The sequence below is a fragment of the Corvus brachyrhynchos genome, unplaced genomic scaffold (genome assembly GCF_000691975.1).
Source record: "Corvus brachyrhynchos isolate BGI_N302 unplaced genomic scaffold, ASM69197v1 scaffold266, whole genome shotgun sequence".
NCBI classification, from domain to species: domain Eukaryota; kingdom Metazoa; phylum Chordata; class Aves; order Passeriformes; family Corvidae; genus Corvus; species Corvus brachyrhynchos.
This window is the reverse complement of record NW_008238633.1, coordinates 82,554-110,094: the sequence shown is the minus strand read 5'-3', so window position 1 is coordinate 110,094 and position 27,541 is coordinate 82,554. Positions and strand designations below refer to the sequence as shown.

General features: G+C 41.1%; 1 protein-coding gene across 1 annotated transcript; it reads right to left on the bottom strand.

Annotated features, from left to right (window-relative positions):
* Positions 1 to 2,604: 2,604 nt before the first annotated feature.
* Positions 2,605 to 27,541, bottom strand: BICD2 (BICD cargo adaptor 2). The gene is made up of 7 exons (XM_008636014.2): positions 27,296 to 27,541; positions 21,885 to 22,037; positions 18,613 to 19,065; positions 16,617 to 17,636; positions 15,403 to 15,554; positions 7,847 to 8,057; positions 2,605 to 4,712 (listed from the first exon to the last, which is right to left on the bottom strand). Exons 1-7 carry the CDS (start codon positions 27,404 to 27,406, stop codon positions 4,707 to 4,709), a joined length of 2,106 nt encoding a protein of 701 aa, XP_008634236.1. The 5' UTR covers positions 27,407 to 27,541; the 3' UTR covers positions 2,605 to 4,706.

The window sequence follows — 27,541 nt, the reverse complement described above, 5'->3', positions numbered from 1 at the left end:
TGTTTTTTTTTCTTTTTTTTTTTTTAGATCCACCTCATACAGATACACAGATCACACTCTTCCCCTCTACTTTCTTGTTTCCCCTTCTGCTACTTCCTCTTCTTCTCACTCCACAGAAACACATCCATTTTTCTATTAATAAGTATTTGGGGTTGGAGTAGTGGCTTTTTAGCTTTTTCCTACTGCTCCATGAAAAGATCCCTTCTGAAACGGGATACTGGTGAAAACTCTCCTTCAGGGGAATGGGAGAAACAGCAATGACAATTCTGCTCCCTACAAACAACACAGGAAGAGGATTTATGTGGTGTCCCCTTGCTAGATGTTCCGTCAGGGCTCTTAACAAAGCAAGCTCTGCATATATGATAGAGCAGCAAAAAGTCTCATTTTACACCTCTGGGAAGAGTAATCCAGAAGAGAATGAAGAGTCTAACCCAAGTCAGAGAAGGGATGAGGGAAGTTCATCATTCAGTGGCTTTAAGAAGAGTAAGCAATACAAGGGAGGAGAGAAAAGTCTGGATTCTTACCTTGCTTCCTACTGCCCAATCAGCTTCTGCAGCTAGATTGGAAAGGCAGAGCACAAACATTACCTTTAGCTCTCATCCCCTCCTTGGGCTGCAATTCCAGTTCTGCTGTGGACTTTTGGTAATGTGGAGGGGTTGAGAACACCCTGAGAGCCTAACTGCATATTATGCTGAGATGATGAAAAAGACTTCAGCCTCAGTATCACAGCTCATAGAAGTGTTCTCAATTCCATGCCCTCATTGTTCTAATTAATTGTTCTAATGAATGTTTTCTTGAAGCTTTTATAGATGAACATTCAAAATAACATGCAATAATAATAATATACTCAGAATAATCACATTAACTAGCTGCTTTGCTTGGTTATGAGCTCATGAAGGTGACCTTTATATTTTTAATTGTTTTTTCAAAGTTCTTGAATGCAAAAATACCTTTTCCTGGTCCTGTAGGTCCATCTACTACATCAGCCTCTAAAAAAACCACAAGAATGTGAATATAGTTTTGAAGTTCTAATTAATGTAAATAGTTGTCTAGCTGAATTTTACCATGTTATCTAGTGGGATCTCCAAAAAGTACCTCTGTCATAATTTTCATTGCCTTCATCCCACAAAACCAGGTACATGGGAACTTCCAGGTCTTCTATCTTTAGGCATCTCAGTACATCCAGAAATCTGCCCTGTTCCTCCTTTGGGAGGTGAGCAACTTGTTTTCAAGCCTCACTTGCAAGAAACAAAGGATCACTGCCGGATTACTGACTCCATAGCAAGCATGAGTGTGACATTTGCTGGCAGATTCCTCTCCCAGAGACTTAACTCCAGCCACATCTGCAGCTGGAATGCTGAACCCACCCTCCATCTCTGCACAGGCAACATTTTCCCCAGGGCTTAGGGAGGGGATTTTTCTACACAGAAAAGAGTCAAAGAAATGAATGTTTTACTTAATAGCCATTCACTAGACAAGCTTTTAATCTAAATATTCTCCTTTGACTGTTTTCTCTTTTTCTTTCTTACTAAAGCATTCTTGAATCACCCTGTTTTACTTTTCAAAGGCCTGCTCTTGTGTGCATGCCGATGGATTTACATGTTTCTTCTGTAGATCATCCAGCAGGTAAAGCTCCTGTTATAGAAAATGCAGACCTCTACAAGCAGGGCAAGTGTCCCAGCACACATGCTCTGCTAGTTCACTGCATACCCCTGAGCAAGTGTTTTCAATGCCCAAGGAAAAACTGTCATCTTGCTCTCCAGCAATAAATTATGTTGATGAGCTGGTGTCATGCAGCAGACTGCTACCTGATAGAGAAACAATCAGCAGAATGGTTCTGAGAAATCCTACCTGGGGAAACAAGAGTTGTCAAACTAGAGTATAAAACCATATTTAATGTTTCTAGGGGCCAATATGAAGTCATTGATCCAGGAATATCTTCATATTGATGGAGCAAACCTCAGCCTTGCCCTCAGAGTTTGGGTATTCTCATTCAGGGGCTTTTTGTGAGTTTGTTTGCTAATTCTACCGGACAAACATCAACTCAATGCATTTTCACAGAATCCCTGACTGGTTGGAAGGGACTTTAAAGACCGTCTTGTTCCACCCTGCTGGCATCCCTGCCACGAGCAGAACATCTCCCACTAGATCAGGGTGCTCAGGGCCAGGAAACACTTCCAGGGAAGTTCTGTTCAGGGCCAGGCTGGATGGAGCCCTAAGAGTACGTGAGTATTTTGGAGAGTATACAAGAAATTAAGATGTAATTTCAGGACAACTTGTCACCACTGACACCATAGCCTTAGTCCTACCCTTACTTTCCCTGTACCAGTACAAGTGTTTGCATGGTTGTTCAGTGCCACACATTAAACCAGTCTGATCCAGGCCAAAACTAATCCACGAAGATCTCATGGAATAAGAGAGGATGGTGCCCCCTGAATGTGAGCACAAATAATTAATTTTCTAATTCTGCAGAAAACTTCATGTGAAGTATTCCGTTTCTTTCAGATAAAAATTAGTATTTATTTGGCCCCTGGCTGAAAATCCCTTCAGCAGACTACTTAAGCCAGCACCTTCTTAAACCACAAAACCAACAGGCAGAACACGCAATTCCTTTTCTCTTTTATTGCTCCTGCCAATGTGACTACCTTTACGCAGGCACATTGCTTTCCTAGATTAAAAACTGTTTTATTAATCTGGAAGCAATGTTTTGCCCTCTACCCCTTCTCCTAAGGTTATCCAATTAACACACAGTTATCCTTTTAAGAAGTTTCCACATTTTCTCTTTAACTTTTTTGTTTTTCAGATCTGTGTAAAGGTTACTTGGCAAGAATACATGCACAGGACGTTAAATGGAGACCAACCCACCGCTAAAAGGTAATGCACATAGAACATAATACAGTACTTTGACATCATTTCAAATAAATACCCACATACAAATGTAGTAATTTTAAATGCAACAATATTTCTTATGACTCAATACTGTAACAGAAGATGGAAATATAAGTCCCCACATCTAGGAATAATAACGCTTTTTCCAGCAAACAGAAATCTTTTCCGCACTGTCAATATTAGGTCAATTTGTACTTTTTTTGAGAAGTGGGAGGGCTCCCCTCCGGAAGTACCAATTTAATCAACCACATGAGCCTCACCAAGCCATTGAGAGCCTGACATGGCTTGTTGATGCGCTTCTCTGTTTCTGTTTGTTGAAATCACAAATAGATACAACATGCAAAGGACATCCCGATGTGTTGCAGTTCACATCTGCACACAGCGCCGTGGTTCCTGCACCCATCACCGCACACCGCCCACAGGTAAGAGACATTCCCGACGCATTCCTGGACTGATACCATAAACGTGGTCATACACTGCTCATCTGTTCAATATAAGTCCATTTGGTTCCCAAAGTGTAGTCGGGTTTGTTCAGGTTTGTAGTTTTGTTTTTTTTCCCCTCTATACCCCTGAATTTGCAAGGATTTGCATGATGAAATATCATTGACTAACAGAATTTTTTACAATTCCTTGAATATATAATCTCTATAGTAAGACTACCATTAAAAATGTGCGAAATGGGAGTTCACTCAGCACTTATTGCTCCACATCTTTAACAAATTCCAAACCAGCTATTCCATTCCTCCTAAGTGACAGGACTTAGCCTACGCTACTCTAAGAGTCTCCCCGCAAATGATCAAAGGCACTACTGGCAATAATGAGTGACAGAAAGGCGCTGATAGATAACACCCTATCACTGACCACTTTAGAATTTTTCTTTCTAAATGTACCATAATTTGGCACAATAAAATGAAAAAAGTAACAAAACAATTCCAATTTGGAATTTAACTGGTATAGTTGTATAAAATTCTGTTAATCGATAATACTTCAACTTCCTAAAACCCAGGAATTCTGGAATTTATAGGTAATACTACTTATTTAATATTTTTCAAGTGCCTATTACTGTTTTAACCAGAGCAAAGTCAAGTTTTCTTCTTGTTACATTGAACTATTCCTAAGAATAATAATACAATATGAAAAAAACCCCAGAATTTGAATACCCTGGATTTCTTAATGAACATGGCAGTTAAAAAAATCAGTAATTTAAACATATAAAGCATAACATTTTAATTAAAAAAAAAGATGCTGAAGCACAGCACGTATTTTAGCAGAGCTCCTGCTTTTTTGTTGAAACTTTTCTAATCACAATCTAGAGTCGTTCCCCCCCAAATCTCTGCCACATGCTGATATATAATTCATAAGTCACAAGTTTCAAATTGGAGAGAGACTGTGAGCACAAACCACTGCATTTATATAAACTCTTCTACATAAGTAATTAAAGAAGCTAAAGAAAAATATCAAAAGTGCACAGGTTTAACAATCAGGTAAAAAATGAGCATCTGCAATGAAGTAAATTCCCCCATCCGACATTTCCAGGAGAGCACAGACTAACATGGTGAGCGTTACACTTGAAGTAGGTTTCTTCAGCACTTGTAAGGTTTCTTACTGCAGCAGCACTTATAGGTAAAGCTTGTTTGTTTTATAGCTTCAGGCAGAAAGGGAAGGTTTCAGGTAATATATAGGAAAAGGTGTTTTCAAAAGTTAGGATCAGGTCAGTGGTTTCCATTCTGTGTGCAATGGGCCACCACTTTGAACCAGAGTGAGGAGGGCTAAGAAATGCTGTTGCACTGTTGGAAAGGCCTTCTTCAGGGACTACTCTATAGCTGAAAAATGGAAAAACAAAATAGCATTAGAAAAAAAAAAATCAGTGTTTATTTCTCAATCAACTGAAAACTTAACCCCATGTGCTGCACAGGCAGGTTAGTTGGCTGAGGGTCTGTTAGCTGGCTGGGGGAACTGCAGCCACTCCAGCTCACAGATGCCTTCCCACTGGGTGAACAAGGCTTTGTGGGCTCAGCCTGGAAGCAACAGCTTTGCAGAAAGAAGGATTCTTACAAGTACTGAATAAAGCTTTGCTCTTCAAGCATAAGTTAAAAGCAGTGAGTGTGCAAGAAGTGTTTTCAGTGAAGCTTTAGGTTCTCCAGAAACATGCAGGTCAGTATATCATGCAGGCCTATGCAGAGAATCATCCAGAAGAGCCTGCTTGCAGAGGTAGGTGACGGCTTAAGGAATTTTCCATGCTTTACCCCAACCCATTGAGACTGATACGAAAGACTTACAGCAAATGAACGTCTCAAGAAATTGTTAATCAAGAATTAAAAGACTCAGTCTTAAATACTACCTAAAAATACAAACAGCAGGATCAAGTCACTTTACACCATTCCTCAGTTCTTTTCCTGACAGGATAAACCATAACAGTGATAGACTCAAACAGCAGTCAGGCTGGTTCTTAGGGTTTTTTAAATATTTGCAGAGATGACTGAAAAGGGAAATGATCACTAAGGGTATTGGGCTAATAGCAAAATTGTTCATACTCGGAACTGAAAGAATGAGCCAAGCCTCACAGCAATAGTCACTGTCTGGTAACACCGAAATTGTTACAGAAAATTCCAACTAATTTGAAAAAAAACTTAACAATGCATTCAATTAGTTTTCCCAGTTTACCTTTTTGCCATTAGTACTTTTGCAAAAGTACTGTCATTAGGGATATGGAAGCAGCAAAAACTGTGTTAAAGCTCCCTACTATGGTGGAAGCAGAATTGTTACTGAGTCTATTAGTGCAGAGAAAGTTAGCACTCAAAAGCTTGCTTTCACCATGTATTTTTAAATTGTATTTAATGCAGGAATGAGAAGAATAAAGGCCTTTTGGAAGATTGTGCAGCAAAGAGAAAAGCAGGATTGAAAATTATAAAAGACATCTCTTCCAAAACATCAAACCTGCTATTTAGCAATATTAAAGCTCAAATTCAGGAGAATTCAGTATTTTCTAAAAGAAGTAATAACAGACACACAGGGCCTAGTTTCTAAAACCAGAATTGAAATTTGTTTAAACCCCAACCAGTCATGTTTTAGAAATGAATTAGAATTTAATCACTTGGGGGTTTTTTCTTCCTCTCAAGATCAATAAATGCAATTCTGGCTCTGGGCTGCAGCATTTCCATGGTTCCCAGCTTTGTAGCAAAGTTTCATTTGTTTAAAATCTCACTGTATTAATTTAGAAGACTTCCCCCCAACACGACTAAAAATACCTAGGAAGCCAAAATCTCCCATGGTTTCCCCTCAGTGGGAAAACCAGCCATGCTCTTATTAGCTTCTGTTAGCACTGGGATATCTCCTGAGTGTGCACGGGCAGTGCACGGAGCAAGCTGTGAGCATCGACAGGGACGGGCAGAGGAGCACAACCACAGCACAGGGTTAGAATGGCTTTGGGAACCACACTATCCAGCACTCACCGGCACAGGCTCGCATTGCTTTTAGTAGCACTATAGGCATACAAAAGTATTCAAAAGAGTACAAAACAAACAGGGCTTTACATTAAAATAAAGTCTGAGGCTAGGCACTTCAAACTCTGGGTTAAACAAAGAACTGTGCCTTTTAGTGCTCCACAAATTTTCCTCAATTTTAGAAGCAACATTTTCAATCTTTTTCTCTTATGTAGGCACCGATTATGAAGTACACTTTTATACTATCAAACTTATTGTAATTAAGTGGGTAAAAAGGCCCCTTAAATGTTCAATATCAGACAAAGGTTTATTTGTTTTTAAAGATTAGTATGTGCACTAACCTACTTCATAAATCATTATTAGCAGGATGATCTGGATCAATTTCCTGTGCCTCTAATGTAGAGCCCTGTGAAACACATGGCTTGCAGACGGAATGCAGTATCATCTGTGTACTTAAATAAATGATCAGAGCTCTGAAATGCTACCTATTCAGGTTAATACTGAGAGCTGAGAAAAACTGTTTGTGACCAACAATGCTAGACCACAGTCATATTAATTCTACACATATATATTGTGTGGCTACAGCTTCTTTCCTGTACAGGATGTCTCAGACAGGTTCTTTCCAAAGTGTTATGCTTGCAAAGAGCAACATAAGACCACAAAGATCCTTTCAGGACATAACTTCTTAAAGATGTACTGTCTACCAGGTAGGATCCCAATTCTTAACATTTTAAATTTTGTATCAGATGGAGTAAATATTGCATATTTTTAATATAATTGTGCAAGTTTCTTCTGATTATCCCTCTGAAGAGAGGGACGCAGAGTGTAAATAATGTACCAAGGTTTTTTCTAGCTTTTATAGCCTATAAAAGCTTTAGGACTTTGGTTAGTGGTGATACAATAGCAAATATTTAACATCTGCTACAACAGGCAAATTAAGTTTGACTCTAGTTTCCAAATGCTCTGCATTCCCAAGACATAGTTCTAATTTTAACCTTTGCTTTTCACCACTTAAGCCAGAGTAACAAGGAAGGTTTTCTGTTTGTTTCTGCCTATAAAAGCATTTATTGAAGTATGCTGCAACCCTGGAGGGAGGATCACATTTGTGCTCTACAGACTACAGTAAGTAACACCAGATACATACTCTATCAGGTGTACTCTTAACACTTACCATAAACAGCAAACCCCAGACATGTTAATTGTGGAAAAAGCTAATTGCTTTCCACTATTAACTTGTTAATAGCATCCCCATACTTACGCATTAGTTACAGTTAAGACCACCATAATACAATCTGTATTACCTGGTTCAACAACATACTAGTACAAATCAACTCACTGCAACGTTAGATAGTGGGGATTTACGCTGACAGTTACAGCATAAAATAAGATGCAGAATATGGTTTTTCTAGACATGTGTCCTAGTCACAATAGATTTTATATTTCTCACTACAAAACACCTGGTTGTTCAGGACAGATCCTTCAGACCTGTCTCCACAGGACCGAACGTGACTTACACTGGGGTTACTGCCCTTGGCTTTGGAGGCAGACTTTGTGCGCACCCTTTTGGACTGCTCATGGTCCAGTTCCAAATGTTCCAGGCGCTGGGTCAAGGCCAGTTTCTGCTGGATAGCCATCCGAAGCAAGGAGTTCAGAGTCTTCTTCTCATCCTCAGCTGCTGCAAGTTGTCGCTGCATTTCATCCAGCTGTGTAACATATTCATCGCATCTGCAATGAAATACATCAATCTTTAGCAATCCTGGTTCCATTATAAGCACCTTCCAATATAAACCCCTGTGTCCCACCTGCACAGCAGTGATAGCTTTGCAGCTGCTTACATACACACTCTTAAATAGGAACTTCAACCAAGCTTATAGACAACCACAACTACTTCTCACTGGGGTTCTTAAAATCCCTTACTCAGCACTTCATGCTCATGCCTTTCAAGATGGTGTATAATTAACAGCATCCTTGAAGAGCGGAAGTATGCAGCCTGATGTAACTGTATTTATGTCTGAATGTCAGCGAGATGTCCTCCTGCAAGTAGACCCCATGCAGTCATACTACTTTTGTCTCTGCTTAACAGAGATCACAGTGGTTCTAAGCTTCAGGTTGGAAAGGGTCTGAGGGCAGCAACAGGAGTGTTGTGAAATGGCCAGTGCTAAAATGGCCATTAATATCAGTTGATGAACACCTGAACTGTGACGTTTGTCACTTTAGACAAAGTCCAAGTAACAAATCTCCAGTGAGGACTAACCAGCACTATTAAAAACAAGCATCTTTCAGAATTCTACTTTAACCTACTCTGATCACGCTATAAATAGTGGCTGTCTTCTCAATAGCAAGTGGCCTTTATATAATTGTTCTCACCATCAAAATCAGTTTTAAAACAATTAGAGGAACTGAGTTAGTGGGAAGGCTGTGGTAAAGCTGTATGAATGCCTCAAGCTGTTCCATCTACAGTCATTGTCACTGAGCCTGGAAGCTGCTTAACTTGCACCATGAACAACTTGAAAAATTTAAGTCTACATGTAGGTGCATATTCACTGCACAGAGACAAACATTTATGCAGATAGGTAGAGAACTAAATATTCATAGGTACCAGCTGGAATTTACCATCTGTAAAACACAGCTTCTTCATAAAAGCAAAAATATCAGCAGAGAAGTTCCTTCTAATATTGAAATGGAAAAGCCCCTGACTTTAAGGGACATATATCGTTAGGTAATATAAAGCAGACTGAAAAAAACCCACCAACAAAACAAAACTGGATTGATATGCAGATTCACCAGCTGTGCTTATTCTATCAAGCCTCAAATTCTACTCTCCCTGACTTTAAATACCAGGATTACACCGACATTCCTAATTATATTTGCTTGGGAATAGAAATAGGAAAAAGAAAAAAACCCAGTTTTTTATTTTTGAATACATAGAGAGATTAAACAGTAACTCAGAAATATAAATATAAAACTGCATGAACTATAACTGCACTGCAGCTTTACAGACCAGGAAGTTTGTATGAGTTTAGGGCCCCCACATGCACAGCAATCTGCCCCCTTGCATCTCTGGGCATCCTGCTCTGGAGCTCCTCACAGCCTCTCTCACACTGTGCAGCCTAGGGGAAACCAATTATGTGAGGGGTCTTTCTTTAAAAAAAAAAAAACAAACTCAGGAACCTTAAACTTGTTGGAACACCAACACCTGCCCTTCTCAGCATGGTCAGATGGACCCTACACCAACTCCTAGACTCCAGAGAGTGGAAGCCAGACTCAGGGCCAGATCTTGTCCCATTAATACATTTCAGCATTAGAGATGAAGAGAGATGGAAACAGCCCTGGGAAGTCTGAAAATACTAAAATAATCTTGAAAGCATAAGAGCTCTTCCCCTCTGAGGGAAGGTGCCACCAGCTCCAGAAGGAGGGCGTGGCCAGAAAACTGAACAGCTCCCAGCATCCTACTGACTCTGCGCCCTGCTGCTCCAGAGTGTCAGAGAGGTGTTTCCTTCCCTCAGGGGTGGGAGCAGGGCACAGGCTAAAGATTCCTGGGAGGTCTGAGAGGCTATGGGGTTTCCCCCCAGCTTTCAAACACACTCATGACATGTGAGGTGAAAAGCAAGGTCTGGCTATATCAGAAGTGACCTTTCTGATTTCTTTTCTGCACACACCTCAAAACTGATTCCTTCGAAGCTCTGCTAGTGCAAACCAGGGCGCTGTCCAGAACAGCATTACCAATTCCTTGAGGAATGGAATGTGATTGCTTCAGCAAAATATGATCTGTCACTGGAGTGACCTGGCCCTGTTCCCCTTGTTTCACGCTCAGTATTGCTGTCCCAAAAGATTTGGGCAACATAAAAATATGGGGAGGTTTCCCCCTGCCCTTTTCCAGCTTCTGTCTTGTGAATCAAAACATATCCACGTTTTAGTACAGAATATGAAGTTAATGTAGCCCCAAAACTTTCAGCTCAGTGAAGCAGTGTCAAGATTGCTGCTGTCTCGATCTGACATGCAGCAGAGAAGTGTTAATCCAGGCCAGCCAAAGCAAGGGGGGGCAGATCTCTTCATCCCCACCCCACTTGGAACAAAAAGAGGTAAGAAAGAGAAAACAAAACCATTGCAGTAAAGCAGAACAGGGACTTCCCACACTGTCTTACATACATTTTGGTAACATTCCTGCCTCTTGACCAAGCACAGACAATTGTGCCAAAGGCTGACTGGTGACACATAAGCCTGGCATAGTCTAGAAAGCAGTGAAGTCTTTCCCATGTGAGCCAAGCTGTAATTAAAGCCAGAATTTTGACTCCAAAAGATTATTGTAGCAAGTCATTATCTCACAGAGCTTCCTGTCAGCATGAAAGTTTACAACATCAATTGACTGTCCTTAGAAATTACAAGGTATTCACTATTTCAAATACCTATATTGGTTGTTTGGTTTTTTGTTTTCCATAGAACTCTATTCAGGAAGTTCTTTTTTCCTTCCCAACAAAAGGGAAGCGTTATCAGTACCATATATGCAGCTGCAGTTTTTAACTGTGCCTGAGCAACTGTTCTCTCCTATAGAAGAGATGACTGGGGAGAGGCAGGAGTGTTAACTACTCTACCTACACACCATCCTGCATCCTGAACCTGCTTTCCTAAATCTTTAATCCAAAAGGAATCATATAGCCTCAAACTCAAACCTTGTTCTGGTGCACGTATGGCTGTCCAGAGTCAAAGAACACCACACTGTACAAAGCACAGCAATCATTTACTGGAACAAAGGGGCGAGAATTTTCCTAGAAGTGGCTCAAGATGTTGCACACAGAAATGGACTGGGATCGGCCCCACTTTCTTCCTTCATGCTGCTCGCTGACTCTCAATTTAATTTTCTCAAAAAAAAACCCCAGCAATGTTGCCTCCCTAAGCATCTAGGATGACATAGGCTCTGGACCTGCTTTAGCTGGCAGCAGCAGTTATGGCAGCTTATCTTTGTTCTCTGTGTATTTTTACTGCTTTGTTTGATTGAAAAGAAAAGCTCCTTCCTTTGACAATTCCATTTGCCATGTGCTAGGCTACTTCCCAGCTATATATTCAATAAAATCAGAACAGAAGATGTATTTCGTTTAAAAACACCTTTGAAAGAAAATAATTTAGTTTTCACGCTTTTAGTAAGCATATGAAATTAGTATAAGCCTGTTGTATTTTCACATATTCACAGCTTTAAGTAGATAGTGAACTCAAGGCTTGGATGCTGCCCATTTTCTTACTACTGGTAATTAACAACATCAAAAAAAGAAGCTTAAGGAAACAACAACTAGAATTTTAAAAACAAAAGAAGCTATATACAAATATGTGGAGGGATGGCAATACTGGCCTTCTGCCTTGCATCTAACCATCCTTCAAGGACTTGAACCCAAATTGCTGGTGGATGAACCTGTGGACCTGTGCTTCATCAGCACCGGCATTGTACTCTGGAAATTGCAGCTTCAGAGATGTTCTCCAGAAAACTAGCAGAAACCTACCGTTTTCTCCCTCTCTCCTTCCTTACTGAAAAGTTAACCAAGACAAGTCTCAAGCTGAACTTCTAAAGTCAGATTTTTCTCATCTTTTGATTTGTGATTTTTTTCCCCTGCAATCAATTTTAAGAAACCTGTGCTTTGATTTGCTTGTAAGGTTGAATAACAAATTCTTACATGCAATCTAGAAATGTATCTTTACCTACAAGACAAGGAGATCATACCTCACTCCCATGCTAAATCATTAGAAAACAGGATATATTCATTTCAAGTTCCCTCAAAGCACTTGGGAGCAGCTCTTTCATCTTGCAAAGAAAGGAATCAGTCTTTCTCCTGACAATATTTTAGAGGAAGATGAATTAATTGATGTCAAATCTGCCACTAACCCTTCTTCTTACACTTAAGTAGGGCTTTATATTGTTCTGCGTTAAAAAAATCTCAATTTTCTTAGCCTACTAAATGGGACCTTAAAAAAAATAACGCAAGCCTACCATAAAATATATTTTGAAAATTAAATATTTTTGCCAGGAAAAGCTACTGGTAGCTCCTAGCTCTCTGCTCTCTACATCACTCTGAAGTGATCTGAATACCACCAGCAGTATCAACCCTGATCTGGGACCCACCGTTCCCAATCACTGTATTCCTATTTGCTGCTGGTGGTCACAATAAACATTGCACAGCACTGGGCACAGCAAATTCAATAAATACTCAACACCACCTTGAAAGTAGCCTTTTGATTCATACACACTTGAACAAAGACCCAAGTGAAGTGAGTTAACTGCAAATATGTGCTCTTTGTACATTACTCATAACTTGACTTACCCTCTGTACAACAATTTTGTTTTAGACATACAGTGTTGTCTAGAGCGCTGCGGCAGTCCATCAGAGCTGGGAGCTGTTAATCCGTGTTGTGCAAGCCTCCCCTTGTCTCCAGCTGAGGTGTTACTGTATTTTCATTACTTATTAAAAATAGCTGATAGTATTGTCAAATTAGTAGGACTAACCTACTTTGAAAAGGAAATTAGGTCAGTTACTATATTCATGCCCAGCCTCCAACTCTCATGTATTGTTACAGTTCTCTTACATCCGACAAAATGAGTATCTTCCTGTGGAAAATACGTGTGCAGCAATCTGCTTTGTCCCACACTTGAACGCAACATTGAAACAAACATGGAGGGGTAAAGGCTCCATCACTCGTTATTAGTCTCTGCTGATACAAACCTCTTGGCCAGAGAAGAAACACAACTCTTACTGTGGGGACTGCTAAGAGGTGCTCCTTTAGCAAGCTGTTTACAACAGTGAGGACAAATTGGGCTGTTACATACTTCTGATACTTGAAAAATGACTAAAAATCAGACCTCAAAACAGTTTTTGAACTTATCTCCACCAAAGCACCTAGGAACACCACTTGCAAGCTTACCCTACCCAAAATGGAGACTTAAATGAAACAGTCACTGAGAGGAATGCACTTGGCCAACCACCAAGCTACTAACCCTCCTTGACCAGGGATCAGGAGTGAAAGGGATGACAGTACCCCACCTGCAGTACTAGGTCGTGATAGCTACTGTGGCATCTGAAACACGGGGCACACTGGGAGAACAGAGCAACTCTTCACGATCTCGTGTAACTGTCACCATCTCAGGCTAGATGCAGACTCCAAGGCCAGGCTGCCATGCTAGGCTCAGGAATGCTCCTAAGACAAAAGGCTCTGAAGGCCACATCTCTACTCACTCCATCCTCAGTTTTTTGAGTCCTCCTTTGTTCCTGGCTCATTTTTTTCACTACAGTTATCAAGCATATCATAATAACTGATAGAAATTACAATTGTTCATTTAGGCAGGGGAGTCTGTTGTACACCTCCAAACACAGCTCACTCTACCTCTATTCACCCACAATTCCCTGTGAGAATGTCAGGACAGAGCTCCTAAGTCTGTTTCTTTCAGAAAAGCTTTTATTCTGCTTCCAATTCCTCCCAGCTTGAAGCTGATCTACAACTAACAAAGGTATTGCAATTTTTGCATATTAATTACACTCCAGAAACAGAGAGGGAGAGGAAAGAAAATAGGACAAATCCAGACTGTACAGGGTATTCCATTCCTTGGCAGAACAAACTGCCACAGTTCAACCTTTAGCATTCCTTGGTTTCCACACTTACTCTATGCATAAATACAGCTGAGGAAGGCTGAATCACCAGGAAGCCAAAGATTATTCAAGGAACATGAGAGCTGCTGCAGAAGTACCTCTGAAAATGAGGAATCCTCATTTGCATCCTTGTGATTCCTTACTATGGTGCTCCTTAGCAGGTGACAGAGAAAACCCTTCTTGGCTTTTTGTTTCCCTTTTTTGAAGTGTCCAGAGACCGAAAAGAAAGAAGCAGCACAGAGCACATACAGACTCCCCCAATCCCTGTGGATTAGCTTAAAAGCAGGTGTCTAGGTTACATTAAACAGCATTCTAAGGCAAGGCCTGGAATGCATTTAGGGACTCATGGCAAATGAACACTGCCAGGGGTGTCCCTGTGAATCCCCCCGAGCTGAAACTGACCATTTTTAGATAAAGTGTACTGGCTCTGTACTGGGCACTGGTGAGGCCACATCTCGGGTACTGCATTCATTTTTTGGGCCCCTCACCTCAAAAGGGGCATTGGAGGGCTGAAGCACATCCAGAGAAGGGCATCAAGGCTAGTGAAAACTCATGAGGAACCGCTGAGGGAGCTGGGTTTGTTTAGTCTTGACAAGAGGAGGCTCAGGGGGGACCCCATCGCTCTCTACAACTGCCTGAAAGGTGGTAGTGAGGTGGGCCCAATTTCTTCTGCCATGCCTGCAGTGAGAGTGAAATGGCCTTGAGCTGAGACAGAGGAGATTCAGAGTAGATATTAAAAAAATGTTTTCACTGTTCAGGTAGCCAGGCATTGGAATAGGCTGCCCAGGAAGGTGGTGGAGTCATCCTCCCTGGAGGTGTTCAAAGAGCATCTGGATCCGGTGCTGGGTGATGTGGTTTAGGGGTTAAGTGGCAGTGCTGGGTTGACAGTTGGACTTGATGATCTTAAAGATCTCTTCGAAACTTGATGATTCAGTGATTCTACGTGTCAGCAGGGTTTTAGGTCTGTTAACACCACAAAGCACAACTAAGAAGCAGAAGCAAGTTCCAAAGACAAAGCAACCAAATCAGCTGACGCAGGTCAATGAAATGACAGACGCCAACTGCAGGATGGACAACTTAAGAATACCAAGATGTTTGCAACATCTTTACCTTTTTCTAGGTCATCAAGGTAAAGCAGAGTCCCATCTTCAGTGTACAATAAATGCTCATTTTGCATTGTTAAATATCACTCCTTCTCAGAGCTAACGGCTTCAAGAACTAGGAATAGCAGGTAATCTCTCAGCCAACTTGAATAAATACTGCCACAACAGCTTTATGTTTTGTAGCAACAGGAGCATATCACAGACACACACATTTGCAAGCAATGACCTTGGGAAAAAGAACGCACCACTCCACTCTCTGCAGGGTGGATGGAAAGGATGTTCAACTCTTCCTCACACAAGCAAATAATTAAATTTTGCTGAGTTCATTATACTCTTTACCTTGTAGCAAACATAGCTCTCAGGGAAGAGAAGGTGGCAGCATCTTCTTTCAAAGCCTTCAGCTCATTTCGCAGCTTCATCATGGTCTCCGTAACCATCGCTTTCTCATTCTCATACTTGCTTTTTAAGTTGGCAAGGGCTACTTCTGCAGTCTGTTGGTTACCAGCGAGAACAGAATCATAACATTTAATGAAACTCTTAATCAAATGGCTGGCTAGAAGATTTTTAATCACTATTCACATAATGAAACATTTACTTTGTACTGGAACGTTAAATTTGTGGTCAACTTTTCTTGTACAGATAAAATAAAATTTCATTTCTGAACACTGGGAACAGACATAGCCATCTCCTACTCCCATTAACCATGTAGCAGCATCAAGGAAGTTACATAATATAGATGTAGTGAAACCTATCTACTAGCAACACAAAGGAACAAAACAATCTACTTAGTATCTCGATATTTAAATGCGTTTGTCAATCACTAGCACAGTTCTCTAACCCTTATAGCATTCTGCCTATCATACATTTGGGACATCTTTATTAAAATGTGAAAAAGAAAACTTAATGTGTCTATTTCATTCTTAAACAACACTACACTTTTTTTTAAAGACAATTTCAATTTAACTTTAGAGAAGCGAAGCGTGCCATGTGGTGCTTTAATGGCAGTTATTTTCATCTACTGCACTGCTAATGTTGTTGAATGTCGAATCCCCAAAGACTGATTTTACCTTTCACCCCTGTTATTTTGACCACATTCTTGTATCACATTCTCTCCTTGAAAGGCTCTCTTTTATTTTGCAGTTTGAGAGAGAACAGTACTTAAATTTCAGAACACTTCTAAGGGTAAGTACTAGAATTCTTTCAAGTAGAAAGCAAGATTACCTCTTCATTTTAGGTGTCTTACATTAAATATAACCTGATCTAATTCAGACAGACAGTAGATTGAAGCTACCTTAACCTTAATGAAGTCTCTGGAGTATGTGAGAAGCTGAAGTCAGTTACAGCCCCAGTGCTCGGCTTTAAGTGGGACAGCTGGGTCCCACTTAATGGACCTCTAACGGAACAGCCGGCTTCAGCCTCGGACTAGCTGAATACCAGCAACGAAAGCTCCACAGAGCTGAGGGAATGGCAGAATGACCTCAAAGATAAATTCTCTTGTGCTTATGACCTAATTCCCTGACACTGTAACCTTCAAATCCCTAAGACCTGGTTACCTGTTTGTTGGCTTTCAGCACGGTTCTCAGAGTTGCTATCTGTTCCCTCTTGGTGCTCAGCAAGGACTTCAACTTCAGGATTTCTTCCATGAGAGCTTCCTTGTCTTTGTCCACCACCGGCCCAAGTTCTTGAGTGGCAACGCGCTGCCTGGACAGCTCAGTTGTTCTGTCCACAGCAGCCTGCAGGTGTTTGATCTGATCCCGAATTATAGCAATCAAGTTGTAAATGTTCATCGGTTCCTTTCGAGGATCTGACACAGGGGATGGCAAAGATGACACTGGGGATGGACTGCTGTCACCACTTCCATTCTCTGCCTTTCCCAGCTCAATAGTTAACAGCCCTTTAGAAAGAAGAATGGGAGACCTTCTTCCCTTGGCCTCTGGACTACTGCGTCCACCTTTACCTTCCTTGTAGTAGTCCAGCATCACTCTGTTTGGAGTTTCATTGTTGCACATGCAGACATGGTGGTATAAATTGGCCAGCTCTTCACTGAAGGTGACTAGTTCATCTTGGGCCACGCTGAGGCTGCCCTGTGTTTCTCCAGCAACATCACTGACTTTCTTCAGCTCCTTCTCCAGCCTGGTCATCTGTTCTCTATCGTGTCTGCTGGACTTTTCCAGTGAGGTGATCTTTTCAGTGAGAGCTTGGCTCTCAGTCTCGTATCTACTCTTCTCTTCCTCATACTTAGACTCACATTCTTTGTATTTTGCCTTCAAATTTTTGAGCTCTTCTTTCAGGTCAGTAATTTCTGCCACAGCCACTTTGTACTTGCACTCCAGGATCTCTGGCCCATTGATGTCAACTTCATAATAGTCTCCATCTTCATGGCTATCTCGGTCCTTTTCATTGTCAAGGGCAGACTGACGCTCCTTACTGGCCTGGAGCTTCTTCATGGCGTTCAGATTTTCAGTGAGCCTGCCAACTTTCTCATGCTGCTCTGAGAGGGCTCCCCGTGTATTCTCCAGCTGCTTCTGAGATTCCTGCAGTGTTGTTAACAAAGTAACCTTTTCTCTTTCCATCTGAAATGCAGGAACACAGACATCTATGTCAAGGGAACTGTATCAACTAAATGGTTTTACTCTAAGAGACAACAACTTAGCCAACGGTCCATATGGTTACAGAAAACCAATCACTTGCACATTATGGGACAGGCTATACAGTGTATTCTAAAATTATCTCAAGTACAGTGTTCATTGCCAGTTCTTTCTTATCTCCACTTCAAAATGCACATTTATTCCCTAGCTGAAGGTCTCACTGTGAAAACTTCCTTTCAGCTAAAGACAAGCTGAAGTTTATTGCTATCATCTAAATTATCAAGTAAATTCTAGAAAATATGCAGCTAGTCTATGGTGAAAGCTCAGAACTTCATGAAAGACTCAGAAATACCAAAACTTGTTTAAGCTTCTCCTCTTAAATTTCTCATTTTTAAAAACTGACAGTATTTTTGCAAAGGGCTTTTTCTTATAGAAGATAATTTAAAACATGCTTGACAAAATATTAGTAGGAAACAGAAATGTGTACCTTGTTCTAAACTCTCCAACCTCCTAATTGCACAAATGTAGCACAGAAATGCTTGGTGCTGATTAAGACTTCATGCTCTTTGAACTAATTACAGAAAATATAAGTACAAAACCTCTTTTTGATGAAGGTGATTGGAGTAACTTTCAATTTTGAAACAAACCACTATTGTTCTTGCTAGTGACATAATGAAGTAGACACAGCAAGTACTGCACAGGAGATGCATTAGAACTTTCCACCAAGGAAAGGACATGACTGCCAATTTCACTGCATTGAAAAAAAGGACGGAAAAGAAAAACCTGCGGTTTTTCACTGACAAACATTTAACATCCCGAAATTCTAAATCAATTGAAACCTTTAAAAATACAGTATGAACAGTATGGTGGCCATGTGAGATACTGAAAAGACTGAAATTACATCCCAAATGAACTTTAGGAGCTATTTGGAAGTGCACAGCTCTTTAGGAAACCCATTTACCTGCACAAGCTGCTGTTTTAGCTTCTGGATTTCAGAAATGTTTAATTCACTCAGAAGATCTGAAACCAGACTTGGGGCTGGAGGGAAGCTTTCATTTTTCTTGGGCATTGAAGTACTGTTCTTGCCATTGCTGAGTTTGCTGAGGCAGTTTTGTTCAAATCCATTCATGATTTCATCATTATTGGGCTCTGTGACTTCATCGCTGAACTTCAGCCCATCCAAAGAGATGTTCAGGTGGCTGTTGTACATGGAATCATTGATGTTCATGTAGTGAGACAGCTCCTTCCGAAGGTTGTTCTTCTGCTCCCGCTCTGTCTTCAGTGTCTCCAAGGCCTCCTCAAGCTGGCGCTCAGAGATCTCCTTCAGTCGGATAGCATCTTCCAGCTGACTATTGAGAAACTCTGTTTCCTCTTCAAGCCTTTTGATTTCATGTTTCAAGCCTTCAAACTCCACCTGGAGATATACAAATGGGGGGGAAAACCTCTAATGAAAATGTCTGCCTGCAAGGCAACAAGTCATTTTGCTTTTGAATGTTTAATTTCACTTAAAATATTGTACTAATAGAATACTTTTTCCATTTCTGGAGTCTGGTTTTAGCACTATGACTGTAAACATGGCTTATGTAATTTACCTTCACAGAGCCCATAGAATAAATTCACTAAGCAAACTGTCAAATGAGCTGATCTGTTCCAGTTCAATTAGGACAGGTGGGAGATACAGTGTGTCTGATACAGAGTCATACCAAAACAGGCTTTCCTAGCACTGCATGCAAACATTTGTTTGATTAACAAATTCCCTGGCCAACCTTCCCACAAAGTCAAGCTTCACCTTTCCAAAACCTGGCATGACCAAGGTACACTTCGACACTCTGCTTCACTGCCTTTCGAATACACCACTGGGTTAAAACTGTGATCGAGCTGTGCTTTTATACATTCAAAATAAAATGCTTTAGCATTTCTCTCATCATCATTTCAGCACATCTTGAAAGGGCTACAATTCAGACTCTACACTTGAGACTCATGTTGATGAGTTTGACGGCATGCTATGTATTACCTTTAATACTCCACTTTTCTAAACCTCTCTTGCATTGAAATTATGTACACAAACGATTAATGTAAAATTTTTATTCATTTGGGGGAAGCAGGGAGGAAGCAAACAAAGAATATTTTTCCCTACCCTGAAAGAAAGGAAATCATACCACATGATATGTCACATTATTTATTTTTTGCCAATTGCTAAATGAATTTTAGATGTCAACATAGAGCAACCTGGGAATGGTGAACCACACCCAACTTACAAACCAGGAATCAAGTACGTTAATTCAATGTTGCCTGGGAAAACTTGATGGCTGCTTCTAGTTACATCAGTAACTAGAATAATTAAAAACTAGAATACTTAAAAGTTCATCAAGTAGGATTAGGACAAGGTAGAAAATTAAATAATCCATTGCCATGAAAAGAATGAGCTCTTGGTTCCGTATACTTCCACTGAGATAAAATATTTCAGATTGTAGTCTATTTTCAAAGTTTCCAGAATACAAATACAGCAGTCAATAACTACTAGCAAGTATCAAGATAGCATCTGAGGTTAAATTCGGCTCAGCCCAGAATGGCAGCATTCTCCAATATTGTTATTCTAGAATGTGAACATGGAGCTGGGAACTTTCACCTGCTGAATATGATGAACGAGAAAAAAAGGTAAAACCCAAAAGTAACCAGCTACATAGGTTCGATTTTACCATTTCCCTCTCTCTTCCAGTGTGCCTCTAGAGTACAACAGCCCCTTTTGTCCCTACTACACGATGTCAGGGCACCCAAAACTGCATAATTAGACCAAATATATGCAGGTGAGAACAGGTCCAACCTGGAACCCCATTTTGGGTAGTGAGGCCCAAAGTAATAAAACCTGACATAGAGTTTCACTTGGAGATAAATAAAATACATTCAATATCCCACATATCTAGTTTTACAGGGCAGCTTTCATTGAGAACACTGAAGGAGTTCTGCAGCAAAACCTAAAGAGATTTTACTATGTGCTGACTACAACAGATGATATTAACATTGAGTTTTCTCAAGAACTTTTATTTTAGGAATATTATCATGGAATTGTAAAATCAGAGAATAGTTTGGGCAGGGAGGGACCTTAAAGTTCATTTTGTTCCTCCCCCTGCTGTGGGTAGGAACACCTTCCACTACACCAGGTTGCTCCAAGCCCTGTCCAACCTGGCCTGGAACACTTCCAGGGATGGGGCAGCCGTAGCTGCTCTGGGCTACCTGCGCCAGGGCCTTACCACCCTCACGGCCGAGAATTTCTACTCAATATCCCATCTATCCCTGCCCTCTGGCAGTGGGAAGCCATTCCCCCTAGTCCAAGGTCGCTTTCCAGCTTTCTTGGAGTCCCTTTAGGTACTGGAAGGTCTCCCTGGAGCCTTCTCTTCTTCAGGCTGAACACTCCCAGCTCTCCCAAACTGTTTCCAGAGCAGAGAGGCTCCAGCCCTCGCAGCGTCTTTGCTGTCTATGTCCTTCACTTTCTCAGTTGAACCCTGAGCTTTATTTATGCAATGGGACTGACAAGCACCTGAAGAATAAAAATAGCAAGTCCCACACTGATAGATAAGTGAACCACGCCAAGACCACGCCTAAGCTAATTAGCTCCACAAATGATAATTCCGGGAAGTTCTTAAGAAGTTCCAAGAATGCAGTTTTCTAAAACTCTGGAAATAGCTGGAACTGCACAATTAAATGTGACCTTTCAGACAAGCAGTCACACAGGTGTGACAGTGCAGAGCAACTATAACAGCATTTCAAGTTTATTGAAAGTAACTAGAAGAGAAGAGGAACGCAGAAATGGAGAGAGAATGTAAGGATTAAGCAGCAATTGAAACATACGTTTCAGAAACACCCCCATTTCCAGATACTGTAAAAGGGAAAGGATGGAAGACAGATGGATGGAGGGCATTGTAAAGAGACACTGAAAAACTGCTGCAGCAAAAGGACTAAACCAAGTAACAAAGCAGAGTGATAGAGACTTTGCTTCCATCAGAGAGAGAGAAGGTGATGGAAGGACGTGGAAGTCAAAGTAGATGCAATAAAGTACTATGACTGTATAAGTAGTCAGAAGGGACAACTCTTGGTGCTAAAGAGCTTACAGTCTCAAAAGTAGTACAAAGGTAGAAAATAAGTAGTTGGGTGTTCAAATGAGACAGAACCATACTGCAACACAGGAAATTAACTGGTGCTACCGAAGCAATGCTCACTGGTTGGAAAACTTGCCTGATTTTGCTTCAGGACAGACACTTGTTTCTGGAGACAGATGTTTTCCTCTTCAAGCTCAGTGTAGTCTTGGAGCAAACGTGCTTCTCGGAATTTATATTCCTTGATATCATCTCGCAGGCGGGCCCTTTGGATCTCCACATTCTGGTTGACCTGGAAAAACGAACAAATCCCCAAATGATGGCAATTTGGTCAACTACGATTAAATTCCAAAACTTTGTATCTTTTCTTATGTGCGCTAATTAATTAAGTTATATTGAAACAAACTCTTCCCCTCACCCCCTGAAATTACAGAACACCAAGTCATTTACACAATAATTAGATTTTGTTTTCTTGCTTTTCTCACAAATTCTCACCGTTGACTCAGAAAAAAGTCAAGAAACAAGCAAGGAAAGCAGCATTCACACCTGTGTTGCTGTAGTAACCATCAAAAGTTTTCCAGACCAGAAGTCAGTGCCCAAATCTGTTTCCACTTTAACAAGAAGGACCTCCTCACAAGAGAAAGACAGATTCAGATGACTCCAGATGTTCTTATTTGGATACGCATTTGTTGCTGCTTTTCAACAGACATTTTCTTTATGCCCAAAGCAATAAGTGGAAAGTACGATACAATGAATCCTTTTGGAGAGAGACACAGAGTTAAAACTCATGAAATCTAAGATCTCAGGTAGAAAAAATTAGAAACTGGCTGACATAAAATATTCCACTCCCTCAGTTCCAAGACTTATGCAGGACTTAATGAAAGACTTCAAAGAAAAAGTTACCATTGTTTTGAGATAGACAAGAAGTAAAAACCAATATATTGCTGTAGTATGATCTTGGGATCTTTCATGAATATATGCAGACACTTAAATAAAATGAGCTGGAACATATCCAGCTATGGGAATGGCTCACTGTACTTAGCTTTTATTTTTTCCAGTATTATTTTCCTTCAAGCCCTATCTTCAAACACTTAATTCATACAAAGTGAAAAGTATGTTCTAAAACATTAACAGAATTAGCTTCAGATAAAGGCAAACGGAATACAGTTGCCTAGAAAAACAGTATTTTTGCAGCCGTGCCCATGATGCAATGGGGTGGTTTTCCACAGCTCTAAATCAAAACCACTGCTACCTGCTGACAGAGGCAGCCTGTCACTTCAGCTCGGGCATGGGGACCTGCTGCCTGATCTCACCCATCCTGCAGCCCAGCCAAGCAAGCTTCAGCCTCTGGCCTACAAACTCAAATTCCCTCCAAGCTCTCCACTCCTGGCCAGACACAGGCATGCCAGTGATGGCTAAATATAGCCTCAGCCCTTGAGAGCGTGCAGCAGGGATCCACTGAGTAACCACACAGGTATCAACAGGCACCTACAACACATTGAGATAAGGGAAATGTTTGCAGCAGGAGCATGTGCAAAGATTTGAATCTGGCATGTTCTGAACACAAACACTGAACCACCTGCAATCCTCTAATAAATTTAAATTACAATTCCCTCACATATCAGGTAAAGATTAGACTCCATAAAACTGTCTGCCTGTTTTTAGCCACAAAGAGAGCACAGCTTCACAGCACACTGAGAAATCAAAATTGCTGCAAGCAGACACTACAGTACACCAGTGCAAATTACAAGTTGCAAGTTGCTATAGCCCATATTCCATGCCTGAGCAAGTGTTGTCTGTCTACCTTTGCACAAACCCAGGGTCACAGGGAAAGCTGAGGGCTGACATGAATTCACATCTGTATGTCTCCCTAAAAACTCCAGTGGAGACCTCTTGCCTTTGGCAGAAAGCGCCTTCGGCCAGATAATCTAAACTGTTTAAACCGATTGCAAAAGCCTCGATCAAACAAACCATCATACTATTTTCCCCATTCCCAAGTAAGTGAAATGCAATGGATGACCTCCCACAAAGCTACTGGTGAGCTTCTTTCGCCACCATTCAGGCTGCTTTGCTCTTCTTCCTCCCTGGATGATCTAATCTTTGCAGAGCTCAATGCCTGGAAACTGCCTTTCGAGACTGTCTGGTCTGAGGAAAGAATGGTTTTTGTCCAACCCTGCCTATTTCATTTAACGCAACAGCAAGAGCTCATTATTTAGTGTGAAAGTATTGTCCTGTTTGTCTAGCACAAGAAAAATCATTCTATTTCCATGTGTGCAGGAAAGCCAGATTTAAAAATAGCTCCCTTGTCTCCTGACCAGAGACAGGAGATCTGACCCAGATTTATTGGCTGTTAGCAAGCTGTGCATTTAGCTTACTCTTAGAATTTTTTTGTCAAATAAATGTGCGTGCTTGCAAGCTGCAAGATTTAATCGGATGCCATGTGATCTCATATAACTGACCAAAGAGTGGGATTTTTCCACAGGAAAGAGAAGCTAAAGCTACTACATCCTTCCTAGATCAGATTTTTCTATTACTCATATAGAAAGTGGTATTCATGTACTTTAAGACAGACGTACATTGCATGTGTTCTCTCTCACAGGTTTCACAGTTCCTCTAGTCTCTATAAAAGGTGAGCTGACCTACTGAAGAGTCTGAACCTTCCTTTGACCCTTATTGCTTCAGCGACTAAGTGGCATCTTTCTTCTTCCTCTGCCTTAAGAACAGCAGAGAAGAGGGGCTGGAATACATGGGAATGTCTGACCAGGTGCTCAGCTGGACCAAGTCACACCTCCACCCAAAAAAACCCCATACAGTGATAATGATATATTAAAATGCTGGGTGGAGAACTCATGGCCCTAAAATCATACTGAGTGTTCATCTACCTGACAAACTCCTCAGCTTCTCAACCCAGAGTACATCGCCACTATGCAAAGCCTCCCATCCATCCTGCCCAGGAAAAAGACCATGATCTGAAAGTGATTTTGCCTGATCAAAAGGCCACAGACTGTCCTGTTCCTGCTACTAGAGAGACTGTCTTCAGCCTTTTCACACTCTCAGCTCAGCCTCAGAAGGGTTCTGCAAGAGGCCCCTCCGAGCGGCACTGGTACTAGAAAGAGCAGGGATTCCTTCAGGACCAGTCTGAATCTGCCCTTGCCTGCATGTCAAAAACACAACTACTGTCCTGCCAATACTGTCAGAAGCCTGCTCCTTAGCACCTGCTTTTTCTATTACACCCCAGCATATAAACAAAGGTGCATGTACTTTGACACTGAGAATTAAAATAATTGAGAGAAAAACATCAGCTAGCTGATTCCCTCCTTTGTTCTGGGCACTACACAGCAGCCTCCAGGTCACCAGGCAAAGAGTGATCTGTCAAGACAAGGTGTGACATTGATATGGGTTCTGGTACTCTGAACTCCATCAGTTCATGATCCGCGGGTCAGTTTGAGCTCTCCGCTGTAGTCAACACACTCACACCTGATTTTACATGTCGTTATCATCACCAAGAGCCAAAGCTTAGTTTGCCCAAATTTATTACTAATTCTAGGTTTAGATTTAATTCTTAATGCAGTAAGTATTTCTAGGTATGATCATTCCCTCTTGCGTTATTCTTGGATAATGGAAAAAAAAGATGCAGACACTTTGGAAGAAACAACAGTGCAGTCAGACAGGACAGCAACTCCTATATATTCTGTTGCTGTGGGTAGAAGAAAACCATATAATCATTTATATTGGAAAAGACCCTTAAGATCATCACCAACCATTAACCTAAAACTGTCAAGTCCATCAAAATCATCAATAAAACATCATCTTACCAACCCACAAACAGCCATTTTTATATTTGGAGCATGTCCAGCAGCTGACTTCCAGTCATGCTGCTCAGTCCAGATGTAACTTGTGTATTTTCACATTATTTTTAGCATTATTATTTTTCTTATACACGTCCATATGCACAGTTCAAAAAAATCAGCAGTGAATCAAGAAGTATTTTCTACACTGCTGTGGGGTATTGTTTGAGCATTCCATCTGGGCCCAGAAGGTGCCAAAAAACCCACAGCTAATCAGTTCTGCAAGAGCCTTTAAGCTCAGACACTTTTCCATTAGAAGGGTTGCCACTGAATCCTTTAACAAGAAGAAATGGGAGAGGTGGAAGAACAAAGCACAAGACAACACTCACTCTGAAATCTTGCAAACCCACATGTTTTGTGGGTTCATAAAGAAAAGGGCTTCATAAAGAAAAATGCAGCTCCAAGCAAAGGTGACTGGAATGTGGCAGTATCCAGAAAGAAAAATCGCCTCCAGTTGCAGTGACACTGGGAGCAGACTGGAACTCTGCCACTTAGCAGACTTTGAGAAGTGACCGGAATCCCTCACAGACACCATGCTACCTCTGAGGTGGGCAGCTTTTCTGTTAAGCTGGTCTCAAAGGTTGGGAAATATAGACAAAGGTTGTGTCTGTGTTTCTAGAACTGCTTCCCTGTCTAAGGACAAGGCTTGATTCCAATTCTGTTCCACGAAGTTAAAGGAGAAGTTGACTGGCCTGTTTGATCACTTGTGACAGTTTGCACCACAAATCTTCTCTGTCATACCCCAACCAGAGGCACCAGTGAATCCACCCACCTCCACAGAAGTAACTCACGTTACCTCATTGATTTTAACACCAAGTATTATCCACATATTTGTTACTATGTCCTAAAAAATATTACATGAGACACTTGCGGCTGAGGTCGCATGGAATAAGTTGAGATTCAGATGTGGGCTCTTGGATAGCCTCCCCTCCTGGCAGGGGAGGCCAGTTGACTAGCTCAGGACTAGACAAGACTAGTCCCCAGTGCTTCAAAGGAAGGTGTAGGAAAGCTCAGGCGTAATAACTGCTGACTGTTTAATCCATCCATCTGTGTCTTACACTCTCGGTAGTTTAACCAGTCTGAATTTAAGCAACGGTTTGAGCTCTCAAAACAATCATTTCTGCACCAGTGCCACAAAGACTTCTGCTGAGCTACAGATTTTATAAGTAATTAAACTCTTTAAGTAACTTCTCAGTGATTATTTCCCCTTAAAAATATGTGGTTTCAGTAGTAAAACACTAAAAGGTCAAAGCTACTTTCAAGTATTATGTTAAGCAACTACATAAAAGCCATCACTTCATGAGAGAAAACACAAGACTAGAAACTTTACTATCCCTCTCTTTGCGCACTTCAGTGTTTTGTTATAATCCCACACCTTCAGAAAATAGGGAGGAAAAAGGGATAAAAAGGGAAATTATGCCACAAATATTTTGCAGCAAGAAAATCTGCTCTGGGAATGAGGCAGAAAAAGTACATCCAAAGGTCTCTGTGATTGGCCTAAACAGGTTTCTCTGCTTTTTAAGGCAGCAATTCTGGAACTGGTACTGCTGGGTAGTACCCACAGCACCAGCATGGCCAAACATGCGGCCATGTGTCTGTCAAATCACCTTTCAGCTCAAGAATCTTCCCCTTTTTTTGGTTACATAGCACCAGAAAATGTAACAAATCCAAGCTGCAGTGCACCCTGTGCATCTTCACTCACCTCCTTCAGTTCCTGTGCAACAGAATTAAGGCGTTCATTCTCAGATTGTGTGTTGGCAAGGACATTTCTGATCTGCTTCAATTCTGTCTGCAACTCCATAACCTTCTTCATGTAGTATTCTTCTTTGGTAGCTGATTCTTGAATCAAGGTCTCCTCTCTGCTCTCTCCATCTGCGGCTACCTTCTTGTGGTTGGTATGGGCCTGTCCAAAAGCCTAGGACAGTCAGAAAACACATCTTTTATCAGT